At 39.0% G+C, this 13,389-nt stretch overlaps 1 protein-coding gene across 3 annotated transcripts in view; it reads left to right on the top strand.

Moving 5' to 3' along the window:
* ripor3 (RIPOR family member 3) overlaps window positions 1–13,164 on the top strand; it is a 40,190-nt gene extending 27,026 nt beyond the window's left edge. For all 3 annotated transcript variants that reach the window (XM_062997560.1, XM_062997562.1, XM_062997561.1), the window contains 7 exons: window positions 2,526–2,655; window positions 6,019–6,180; window positions 6,264–6,422; window positions 8,352–8,554; window positions 8,686–8,769; window positions 10,026–10,116; window positions 12,992–13,164. In XM_062997560.1, the coding sequence (XP_062853630.1) occupies window positions 2,526–2,655; window positions 6,019–6,180; window positions 6,264–6,422; window positions 8,352–8,554; window positions 8,686–8,769; window positions 10,026–10,116; window positions 12,992–13,092 (930 nt within the window). In that variant the 3' untranslated portion in view covers window positions 13,093–13,164. The remainder of the gene's footprint in view (window positions 1–2,525; window positions 2,656–6,018; window positions 6,181–6,263; window positions 6,423–8,351; window positions 8,555–8,685; window positions 8,770–10,025; window positions 10,117–12,991) is intronic.
* Window positions 13,165–13,389: the final 225 nt, after the last annotated feature.

The following is a 13,389-nucleotide window of genomic DNA, read 5'->3' as shown; positions in this document are numbered from 1 at the left end:
GTTTCACCAGCTTTGGTGCAAATGAAAGTGACAGCAGGTTTACTGGAGAGGCAACAGCCCTAAACCCTTAAAAGGAAATGGGTTTGAAGGTGCTGGCCACAGACAATTCATATCTCCTTATCTAGCATGACTGATTCTACTCTAATTTAGCGTTTTGCTAGTGTACTTGTCACTACTGATAGCAGGAATTGGTACTTACAGCCCATTCATGTTGCACAGGTAGTCCAGGTCCTCCAGGGTGGCACATATATATGTGGAAGAAGGTTTGCTGTGTCTCCCAGCACAGTCTGAAGAGTATGGGGAAAATACCAGAACACTGGCTGTTACACAAGAAGAGCTGGGAAGCAGGACTGGTGAGAGGCATTGTCAAAGCCCTACAAAATCATCTCCAAAGGGCTATAGCTGAGCATGTTTCTGACCAAATTGTCAGAAACAGAATCAGTGAGGGTGGCATGAAGGCCTGACGTCCTCTTGTGGGATCTGTGCTCAAAGCCCAGCAAAGTGCAGCTGAACACCAGAACTGGCAGGTTCGCTATTGGGGCCCTATTCTCTTTACAGATAAAAGCAGGTTCACACTGAGCATGTGACAGATGTAAATGGGTATGGAGGACGCCATGGTGAAAGTTATGCAGCCTGCAACATCATTCAGCTTGACCAGTTTGGCGATGGGTCAGTGATGGTCTGGGAAGGCATATCCTTGGAGAGTTGCGCCAACCTTCGTGTTATAAACAACAATACCTTGACTGCTGTTAGGCAGCAGGAGGAAATCCTAAGAGCCATTGTTAGACTTTATGCTGGTGCAGTGGGACCTGGGTTCCTCCTGGTGCAGGATAATGCCCGGCCTCATGTGGCCAGAGTGTGTAGGAATAACTAGCTAACTAGTGCCACAGACTGTCCAGGAGCTCAATGATGCCTTCATCCAGGTCTGGGAGGAGATCTGCCAGGGCACCATTCCCTGTCTCATCAGGAGCATGCCCAGACATTGTCTGAAGTGCATACTGACACATGGGGGCCATACGCACTACTGAGTCACATTTTGAGTCATCCTGTTGATATTCTTGCAAGCTGGATCAAAGTGATTTTTTTACTTTGATTTTTAGTGTGATTTTGAATCCTGGCTTTAGTGGGTTAATGATTTTGATTCCCATTAACGATTGTTACACCATATTTATCTGTAGGTATCAAGATCCGATATGTAATTTAAGTGTTCCCTTAATTTTTTTTGAGCAATGTAGTTTATTTTAAAAATCATTTTTAAGATTAAATTAATTTTATATTTACATTTATATTTTTCTATAATAATAATAATGATTTTTTTATTATTATTGTTTTAACTAAGGGGTCTAACTATTTCCCACAACCTAACATATTGCTATTACATTTATGTTTATTACTTTACTTTTATTACAGAATGACTGTAGATTGTCCTTGCTGAATGTTTTGCTTTTTGGACAGTAACTCTGATAATCAAAAACTGACACCGTGTTTATTAAATTGTAAGATGCATCTTTATAGATGGATGGATATTTGGATGGATGGTTGATGTTTTGTGAACCAAAATGATAAAGCTGCTTCAAACTTGCTTGGCACTGATCCTGATTTAAAACCTTTAATCAGAAATAGTTAAAACAGTACGAAAAAGTTTTTACATAGTCTTTTATTTTATTACAGACATTTATAACCCAAGATATTTCATGTTTAGTCTGGTCATTTTTAAATGCACCCAAATCTGCATTTCTGGCCTGCAACATATTCCAAAGAAAATTGAGATAAAGGCATTTTAGGGCTAGTAATGAGTTTTAAAAAGCTAAATAATTATCTGATTTTAAAGAGGTTAAGTCAACAGGTGATTGTAGTCATGATTTGGTACAAAAGCAGTATCTATGAAAGACTAGGTCTTTGAGAAGCAAAGATAGCCAAAGGATCTTCAGTTCTTCAACCTTTGCGTTAGAAAATTATTGAAATGTTCAAAAACAATGTTCCTCAAAGAATGGTTAAAAGGGATTTACAATTTTCCCTCTCTACAGTGCATAATATCATTAATTGATTTAAGGAATCTTGAGGAGCTTTAGTGCATATAGGGCAAGGGCACAAGCCTAAACTAAACACCCTAGATCTACAATCATTCAGACAGCATTGCATTAATAGCTGATATAACTACATGGGCAAGGGATTACAATGTGGGGTTATATTTACAAATGTGTCTTCACTAGGCAAAAAAGAATTTTTATTTTAACCATGTCGAGAGAAAGCATTGAGTTTTATGGGCTCAGAGGCATCTTGGATAGACCATGGTCAGAAAAGTCAGTACTGGACTGGCCTGCCTTCAGTTGCAGGCCTGAAATGCAGGAATTGATGTATATTAACAAATTAAATGAAGTTGATCAGACAAAACATAAAATATGTTGGGTTAAAATGAGATTAATGTCAAAGTAAATGTAAGAAAGACTTTTTTATTTGCATTTTCCACACTGTCCCAACTTTTTCTGATTTGGAGTTGTAAATTATGTTATATTATATTTTAGGCATTGAGGCTGTCTGATCTTGAACATGTGCAACAGGAAATCCTGAAAGAGCTGTCACGTCAAACTAAGGTGCTTGAAAAAATCAGCAGCTTGACAGAGAAAGGGACTGATTACATCTCAGTCTCAGAATGTAAGTACCTGACTGGAACAGAAATACAAGGGCAAAATTGTTAGACAGTTTGTGAAGCTATATATGTCATGCATTTACTTTTATGCTTTTATTTTTATTGTAACTTTATTGTCTTTGCACCAGAGAGATAGCACGGACGTCTTTCGCTACTATTTCATTACAGTTATATAGTATAATACAGTTATAATTATAATAAAGATATTGGTATAAAATGTTTTGAATTGAACTTAACTAAATTGTATTTGCAAAAAAAAAAAAAGTGAACCCTTGAAATTACCTGGATTTATAATAAAACTTTTAGACAAACAAAATCTAACTAAACGAATAACAAAAAACAGTAGTACTGTTTATGTATGTTATAGTATGTTATATTATTTATTGAGCACATTGAGTAAACATTTACAGTACTGGAAGAAAAAGTAAATGAATTTAATAACGTTTAGATCCCCCTTTAACAATCACCTTCACCTGTAGATGCAAATAAGGAGAAGGAATTTTGAACAATTTCCTCTCTGCAAATGTGTTTTAAATAGGGCTGTCGAAGTTAACGCGATAATAACGCATTAACGCGATCTCAATTTAATGCGATTAAAAAAAATAGTGCCGTTAACGCAAATTCTATTTGGCTCTGCGAGTCATCCGTAGTTCATGTTAAGACTTGACCGTGCACGGCATCTCTCATTAAGACAGCGTTTCTCAAATGTAACCGAGTGTGGTAGTGATGCACTTTCTTAATAAAGAAATAAATACACGGTATATTCACAAGTTGTCGGGAGCAAAACACTTTTATTACTTTTTCTGTTACGGTACCGAATAGCGGACAGCTAGAGTCGTTAGCCAAGCATGCTATTCCATGAACTATGGAAGCCCCAAAGGGTCAAAACACACTCACTTTGTGTAGAAATGTCCATCAAACCATTGTCACGATACAACCACAGAAAAGTCTGTTACAATAACTACGCCTTATCCCACCTAAAGCACCGCTGATCTACAATGTGTGCTGATGGAGAAATTTTAACCTACAATCTGACATATATACGAAGTCAAGGGTCTCTGCTGGATAGTATTACTGCCTAGTATGTGAGTGAATAAAACTCCCTTACAGTTTTCTCTTGTCCCAGCAGTTTTTAACATAAGTACATTTAGCATAAAATGTGTTCACCATTTTAATTGTAACATTTCACTTAAAAATCCTTGTTTTCTATGACATTTACACAGATTTTTTTTAATGCGATTAATCGCGATTAACTATATGAAATTCTGAGATTAATCGCGATTAAAATTTTTAATCGTTTCACAGCCCTTGTTTTAAATTATTAATATCTCTGGGTTGCCTTGCATACACAGCCCTCTTTAGGTCATGCCACAGCATCTCAATAGGGTTATGGACAGGTATCCAACTTTCCATTCCAAAACATAACTTTTCTTCTTTTCTTTTTAATTCGTTCTTTAGTTGATTTGTTTTGGTTCACTGTCTTGTTGAATCACCCAATGTCTCTTTAGCTTTGAGGTCATGGACTGTTCATATATACTCCTGTTAATGTTGTGATAAACTTTTAAACATATTGTTCCTCCAATGATTGCAAGATGTCCAGGCCCTGAGGCTGCAATGCAGCATGTAATAATACTGATTTGACCTTCATTTGACAAAATAATTTTGAAAGTTAAAGCACCCTGGCTCTCTCACCTCTGTCCCCGGCTCCTTTAACCATCAACGAGCGGGACGTTAACAGACTGTTTAAGAAACAAAAGGTGAGAAAAGCTCCTGGGCCAGACGGAATCTCTCCATCCACCCTTAAGCACTGCAGCAATCAACTGGCGCCTACCTTCACTCACATTTTTAACAGATCATTAGAACTTTGCTCTGTTCCTTCATGCTTCAAAACCGACCATCATACCAGTCCCCAAAATAACGAACATTTCTGGACTGAATGATTACAGACCTGTAGCCCTGACATCTGTAGTCATGAAGGTCTTCGAACGCTTGATCCTACCCTACCTGAAGACCATCACAAATTCTTTACTGGATCCCCTGCAGTTTGCATACAGAGCAAATAGATCTGTCGATGATGCAGTCAACGTAGCCCTGCACTTCATGCTACAGCATCTCGACAGTCCTGGAACCTACGTTCGAGTTCTGTTTGTGGACTTCAGCTCGGCTTTTAACACCATAGTGCCAGAGCTGCTGCAGGTCAAACTGTCCCAGCTGTCAGTGCCGGATGCCATCTGCCGGTGGATCATGGACTTTCTGACTAATAGGACACAGCAGGTACGGCTAGGAAAACACACTTCAGACCAGCGGAACCTAAGTACTGGTGTACCACAAGGCTGTGTGCTTTCACCCCTTCTCTTCAGTCTTTATACCAATGACTGTGTTTCTAAGGAACCAGCTGTAAAGATCCTTAAGTTTGCTGATGACACCACTGTGGTGGGCCTCATAACCGATGGTGACGAGTCTGCCTACAGAAAGGAAGTCGAGCAGTTGGTCTCCTGGTGCAGCGACAACCACCTGCTGATCAGCACATAAAAGACTGTAGAGATGGTGGTGGATTTCAGGCGCAACGCACCCTCCTTACACCCCCTCACAATTAATGGCTCTATGGCCTTAGTGGTGGAGTCACTTAAGTTCCTGGGCATCACCTTATCCAGGGACCTAAAGTGGGAAAAGAACACGCTCTCCATCGCCAAGAGGGCTCAGCAGAGAATGTTCTTCCTGAGACAGCTGAAGAAATTCAACCTGCCACAGAGTCTGCTGATCCAGTTCTACACAGCAATAATAGAGTCCATTCTTACATCATCCATCACCTCAACATCACAGGAACAAGCCAAACTCCAGCGTATAATCAGGACAGCGGAGAGGATCATTGGATGTAGTCTGCCAACGCTTCAGGACATTTACAACAGCAGAGTGCTGAAGCGTGCCGGCAAAATTACAGCAGACCCCTCTCATCCTGGACATCACCTTTTTCAAACTCTTCCATCTGGCAGAAAACTCAGGACAATAAAAACAAACACATCCAGACACGCTAACAGCTTTTTCCCCAGAGCTGTAACACTTTTTAACCAAAGTTGTTCTCTTGGGCAAATGTTGGTAAATACTGCTTAACAGTCCGTGTGCTGTCGGGTCTGTTAAATATGTTCTATGTTACATGTCATACATGTGTAATTGTCTGTACTATTATGTGTATTGTTTGTACTACTATGTGGACTGTTGTGTGTATCATTGAGTGTATCACCAAAGCAAATTCCTCGTATGTGTAACATACTTGGCGAAATAAAGTGATTCTGATTCTGATTAATCTGTTTAATATCATATATCGTACAGAAAAACTACTTCAGTTTATTGATTGTTTTTTTCTGTAGTGTTAACCAGGGTCCCAAAGCTGAGGAATGTTCAGATGTTGTGGGAAGAATTCTGTGAAAATGGATTTGCTTTCTGTTGCGTGGCTGATTCATTTTTAAGGGCATTACGCAAGCGCTTTATTCACAAAGTAGAAGCCAAGTTGCCAGGCCAAGCTGATACAGGTTATTCTATTATATTATATTATATTCTATCATAACTAGAATAGAGTAAGTTACATATAACAACATTTTGTTTTCTTCCACAGTCTTTACTCAACTGTTGCAGCAGATCCAGTCCAGCTGCATGATGGTGCCACTGGGGGTTGGCACTACTGATCAAGTAACTGTATTTCAGTTAGATGTCTACCTCAGCCGCTGGAAGCTGAGCGACTTTGGAAAGCACATTTCTCACCTCTCTAAAGAAGGTAAATGTACAAAAACATGTCATTACCTGACTATAAGCTCACTGGACAAGTCATTTTAAAACCGTAGTTAACTGTAAAAGGTGCATTTCCTGTGATTGGGTTTAACAGTAGTAGAGTATGTGTGGGGGTTAAATATTTTTGGTGAGAGATGTGAGTGTGTTAATGTACAGTATGTATGTATATATGTACAGTCAAGCTGGAAAGTCTGCACACCCCTTTACCTTCACCACGTTTTATTATGTTACAGACTCATTCTATAATAGAGTTCTTTTTTTTGCCTCAAACATCTACACACAATCACCAATAATTCCGAGGTGAAAACAAGGTTTAGAAAATATGCAATTTTATTTTACTGACAAAAATGGTTTATTTAGGGGTTACATATCTGTACACACCCTTAGCCTAATACTTGGTTGAGCAATTACAGCTTCAAGGTGTCTTGGGAAAGAAGCTATGAGCTTGGCACACTTGTTTCTGGACATTTTTGCCCATTCCTCTTGGCATAGCTCTGTCAGGTTGGATGTGGAGTGTCGGTACACAGCCATTTTCAGCTCCTTCCACAGATGTTTGATTGGATTCAGGTCTGAGCTCTGGCTGGGCCACTCAAGGACATTCACAGACTTTCTCTGAAGCCACTCCTTTGTTCTCTTGGCTGTGTGCTTCGGGTCGTTGTCATGTTGGAAGGTAAACCTTCACCCCAGTCTGAGGTCCAGAGCGCTCTGGAGCAGGTTTTTTTTCAAGGATCTCGGTGTACTTAGCTGCATTCATCTTTCCCTCTATCAGGACTAGTCGCCCCGGTCCCACTGCTGAAAAACATCCCCACATTATGATGCTGCCACCGCCATGCTTCACTGTAGGGATGGCATTAGTCAGGTGATGAGCAGTGTCTGGTTTCCTCCAGATGTGACGCTTGTATTCAGGCCAAAAAGTTTCATTTTGGTTTCATCAGACCAGAGAATCTTGTTTCTCATGGTTTGAGAGTCCTCTAGGTGCCTTTTGGCAAACTCCAAGCCGGCTGTCATTTTCCGTCTGGCCACTCGACCATAAAGGCGTGATTTGTAAGGTGCTGCCTGGATTGTTGATCTTCTGATGGTTCTCCCATCTCCACAAGGATATGCTGGAGCGCTGTCAGAGTGACCCTTGGGTTCCTGCTCACCTCCCTGGCCAAGGCCCGTCTTCCCTGATCGCTCAGTTTGGCCGGGTGGCCAGGTCTCAGAAAATTTTTGGTGCTTCCAAACTAATACCATTTACGAATGATGGTGGCCACTGTTCTCTTTGGAACCTGTAAAGCTGCAGCAATTTTTTTGTACCTCTCTTCAAGATCTATGCCTTGACACAGTATTGTTTCTGAGGTCTGCAGATATTTCATTTGACCCCATGGCTTGGAGTTTGCTCTGATATGCACTGTCAGCTGTGGGACCTAATATAGGCAGGTGTTGGCAATCCCCAATCATGTCCAATCAATTGAATGTACCACAGGTGGACTCCAATTAAATTGTAGAAACATCTCAAACAGTATCAGTGAAAACAAAATGCACCTCGGCTCACTTTTGGGTGTCGTATCAAAGGGTGTGCACACCAGTGTACATATGATATTTTACATTTTGATTTTTAATAAATTAGCACAATGTCTAAAAACATGCTTTCACTTTGTCAATGTGGGCTATTTTGTGTAGAATTTTGTGACAAAAAAATTAACTCAATTTATTATAGAATGAGTCTGTAATGTAATAAAACATGGAGAAGGTGAAAGGGGTGTGCAGACTTTTCGGCTTGACTGTATTTGAGGTGTTGGGGTGCGATGGGAAAATATGTTATTCAGATTATAGGTCACATTAAATGTGGAAATAAATCTGAAATGATTTATTCAAATATCTGAAACTATATTTAGAACATCAGGTTTTACAACTTTTTGGTCTCTTTTTTTAGTGTACTTGGTATCATGTCTTCAAAGTCCAAAGAGGATGCGAACACTTAAGAAGCTAAAGGGCCAAAAGATCTCTAAACTGCAGCCAATGAGAAAAACTCTTCATCTCCTGGCCAAGTTACTGACAGATTCAAATCACAAAGTTTCTGCATCAGCCACCTCGTGTCTGTGTAGAGCCTCAGGCTTTAAGTCTTTCAGGTCAAAGGTCAATAACCAGTCTCATTTTGCAAATTCTTTATTGTGTTTATAGTTAAAGCTTTAAAAAAATTTATAATTTTATCAGTACACAGTGAAATTCTAGTTTGTTGAATTTAATCTTTGTGTTTACATTGACAGGCCCTGATTTACTATGCATGGCTGCTAAAAGATAATGACACTCAGGTCCAGCAGCAGGCTTGCTTGGCACTAAAATGCTTAAAGGTAATTGATAAGCACTATTTAAAGTGCTACCAGTGACTTAATTCTACATTTATAATGTGAATACATTAAAACAAACAACTCTGCTCTGTTTTATTTTCAGTAGTTTGCATTGTGTTAGACACTTGTTCTTTATGGGAACTACTTCAGTTACATAATTTATTTTACTGCCAAAAGTAAGTGAACAACGGACCATAAGTTTGTTGTACATCCCTTCTCTGGGAAGGCTTTTTACAATATAATAGGATGTATTTGTGGATGTATTTTTTAACTCCATTCTATTTAATCAGGAGTGCATTTGTATGGTCAGGCACTGACAAGAAGGCCTGGCTTGCAGCTGACATTCTAAATGAAGTGAAAGCTCAGTGGTTAAGGTACTGGACTAGTATTCAGAAGGTTGCTGGTTCAAGCCCCACCACTGCTAAGTTGCCACTGTTGGGCCCCTGAGCAAGGCCCTTAACCCTCAACTGCTCAAAAATCATGTTCATGTCATAACTGTAAGTCGCTCTGGATAAAAGCGTCTGCTAAATGTCGAAAATGTAAATGTTAGAATTCTCTGCAATTTGTACCACAGTAGCTCTTGTGTTGGTCTGTAAGAGACACTATAGCTGTCTGAAATTTGTGGCTTGTTCCTTCTCGAACCATTGTTGTAGGCAATTACCATGGCTGCCTATGATCACCTCTTGCTGTTTTGGAGATATTTAAACCCTTTGATATTTAAAGAGCCCTTTGCAGACACATAGAGAACATAACACACTCAGCATTAACTTTAGCCTAATTTAGAAATCAAACTATGGTTGCACCACCAGGCCACAAAAAAACAAATCAGATCGAAAACCACTTTTAAATCATCTACATTAATTTCATCTACACTCTTAACAATCCAAACTGTAGTATGTTTTTCAACAGACTACAAAGAAAAGATGACAATCAAAACATTTATGTCACCAATTAGGTTTATTTACTAATCTCTCGTTAACATTTTGTACAATGCTGAACAAATTATTTCTCCCCACAGCTGCAACTGTGCAAGTGATGATTTTACCATCTGTTAAGATATGTAGGCCAAATCCATCAATCTCACTGTACAGTTGTTTGCTAGAGGGGAAAAATATATATTCATTGGTTATTGAATTTGTTTATCAACTCTGGAAGCGACTGGTTTAGATAATAAAGCTACAAAGAATACATTTTGAATGTCCTTAGATTATTTGTTGATTAAAATTAGAAGAGATTAACATTTGTGATTTATGTTTTAGGCCATAGAGAGTGCAGAACAGGTGGCTGAGTTATGGCGCTCCACAGATGAAGCTTTGAGAAATGCAGCTAAAGAGACAGTGCTTTCATTTGGTAAGACTATATGATGTTAGACTATATGATGTCCCACAAACTATTGTATTTGATTTAAAGTTCATAAAAGAATTAATTTTAAAAAAATACTACTTAGTGAGACAATAATAATAATTAATAAAAAAATATAATAACAACCTATTTTATTATTTACAGTGCAATAAAAAGGTTATTATTAATGATCTACATTGCTCAAATATAAGGGTTACACAGATGTTGATTGGCAGTCTTATCTTTACTAATATAAACTGTGTAGCTGTGTAATTTGTTGAGAACAAAATGACATAACAATGATTATGCCTGGATTCAAAATTAGACCACAAATCAAAATAAATTTAAAATGACAACTCATATTGTGTGTACTCTCAGTGTGAATGTGTTATCATCTGTGAAGAAAACGGGGCACCAGTGGTAGACCTGCCAATTATTCACTGGTAAATGTTAATTGAGCTGCTCAGTGCTGGACTGGGAGAACAGGTCCCACTAGAGGACATGCCACTCTCATGGATTCAGTTTGGTCAGAAACAGGCACACCAGTAGACAGCTGGAGGTCATTTTGTAGGACACTGGCAGTGCTTCTCCTATTTACTGGCAAAAGGGAACAGAGACAGATCCTGCTGGGTTGATGCCCTTCTATGGTCCAGTTCAGCTCTTTTCATATAATGGCCCATGTCCTGGTATCTCCTCCATGCTCTGGAGACTGTGCTGGGAGACAACAAACATTCTTGTCATAAGCTGTTGCTAGTTAATTGCTAAGGGGTTGTTAGGCAGTTGCCAATGTGTATTGAGTTGATTGCTAAGGTGTGGTTGTTTTTAATAGGGGCAAAAAGTCAAGGGAGTAAATGGGAGGAACAAGGGATGATGTGAAAAAAGCAAAATAAATAAATAAAGGTGGTGGTAGACCTGCCCTGAAAAATTATATGTAAAATGTTTGGTCAAGCAGAAGTACATGTTCCTTAATGATTCCTAAAATGTTGCCTGGTGAGTAGTAGCATATAAGTGGTAAGGAGGTCTTAGGCAGTTACTATGATATTGATTAAATTGCAGTTTATATACTTTGCGCAGGGTTATTTAGCTGTTGGTATAATTAGCGTTGAGGTGGTATTTAGCTGTTCGGGTAGTTGTGGTGGAGTGGTTATTTAGCTCTTTGGCTAATAAGCGTTGAAGGGTATTGGCTGTGGGGTAGCTGATGCTGAAGGGTTTTTTAGTTGTTGGTATAATTAGGGTAGAGGTGATATTTAGCTGTTTGGGTGGTTGTGGTTGAGGGATTATTTAGCTCTTTGGCTAATAAGCGTTGAAGGGTATTGGCTGTGGGGTAGCTGATGCTGAAGGGTTATTTAGTTGTTGGTATAATTAGGGTAGAGGTGATATTTAACTGTTTTGGTGGTTGTGGTTAAGGGGTTATTTAGCTCTTTGGCTAATTAGCAGTGAAGGGTAATTGGCTGTGGGGTAGCTGAGGCTGAGGGGTTATTTAATTGTTGGGGGAAATTAGGGTTGAGAGGGTATTTAACTATGAGGGTAGTTGTTTAGCTGTTTAGAGGGTAGTGCAATTTAGCTGTTTGGGTAGTAAGGTTTGGAGGGGTTTTTAACTGTTGGGGTAGTTGTTGAGTATTTTGTTGTTGGGGTTATTAATATTGAGGGGTAATTGGCTGTGGGGTAGTTGAGGCTAAGTCTGTATTTTGCTGTTGGGGTTAATGGGTTCATGGGTAATTGGCTGTGTGATTGAGGCTGATGGGGTATTTAGCTGTTGCGATAATTAGGGTTGAGGAGTAATTGGCTGTGGGGTAGTTCAGGCTTAGGGGTATTTAGCTGTTGGGGTAATTGGCTGTGAGGTAGTTGAGACTTAGGGGGTATTTAGCTGTTGGGGTAATTAGGGTTGAGTAGTAGTTGGTTGTGGAGTAGTTGAGGTTGAGAGGGTATTTAGCTGTTGGGATAAATAGGATTGAGTGGTAGTTGGCTGTTGGGGAAATTAGGTTTGAATGATCAATCCCAAAAGCGTAAGCACACTATTCCCACATGGGATCTACTTTTGTGCTGAATTTCGTGATTCTACGACAAAGTGTGGGCTGTGAATATGTTGAAAATTTGCATACAAAATAATTTTATTAATCTAAATAAGAAGACCACAATGTTAACTTTATAAAGTGAATATAATAATAATAATAATAAGATTAACAAATAACAATAGCCTACTGCAATAATAAAAATAATAAGACTTTTGTATAACAATAATGTGACTACCTTCTGCAATCACACTAAAAATAAGACTATTGTTTAACATAGTTTAACAATAGATTATCTAATGCAATCACACTGATTAAAAGAAGTCAGAAGGCCGCCCAGGTGGCACAGCGGTAAAGCACATGCTAGCACACCGGAGCTGGGATCTCGAATACATCGTATTGAATACATCATATTGAATACATCGTATCGTATCTCAGCTCTGCCATCCGGCTGGGCTGAGCGGCCACATGAACAACGATTGGCCTGTTGTTCATATAGAGGTGGGGTAGTAGTAACTGATGCAACTACGACCTCTGCTGGCTGATTAATAGCACCTGCACAGGGGCGGGGAAAGAATGCATTGATCAGGGTGTGTCTCACCGTACACAGGGCTGATCCGCATTAGCACTCGTTAGTCAGAACTAAATTTGCTGCTGAGCTTTTTGATGCTGGACTTAACACAGTGTTGTTTAGAGTCAAGTTTAAAAGGTGTCATCCTATGATGGTGCTACATCACAGTGCAAATCACTGAACTGATTAGTAAGAGCATTGCACTACAAATGTTTGTGGAGATGACCTTAACTTATGCTTCATTTAAATTAAACTGTTAGCCACCTTTGTTTATCTAACTGTACTATTCTTGTACCCAAAGGTAAAAACGGCCATGCAGCCTTCCAGCGTATGGAGCAGATCTGCACTCAGCTACAGGAAGAGATTTATAAAAACCTAGACACAGAAATCACGATCCTCTAGTGACCACAGTAACTCACTCAACTCCTATACTCTTTTATTTCTTTACTACACATTTATTGCTTTAAATGTAAATTTGCAAATAAATAAATGAATAAGTAAATAAAATAAAAACAGCTTCTCTTTATTTTTTTACGTTTTTAAATGTATTTATTTCCACTGAGCACTCCAGCTCCACCTAAAACATTAGGAATAAGGTGAAAGTACGTTCTAACCCAGACACAGCTGTTTTACATTATTTACATTATTTGGCATTTAGAGAATTGAGACCAAATACAATCCATGCCAATCAGAGTTAAG

The sequence above is a fragment of the Trichomycterus rosablanca genome, chromosome 6, assembly GCF_030014385.1.
Source record: "Trichomycterus rosablanca isolate fTriRos1 chromosome 6, fTriRos1.hap1, whole genome shotgun sequence".
Lineage (NCBI taxonomy): Eukaryota > Metazoa > Chordata > Actinopteri > Siluriformes > Trichomycteridae > Trichomycterus > Trichomycterus rosablanca.
This window is presented reverse-complemented; position numbering and strand designations above follow the sequence as displayed.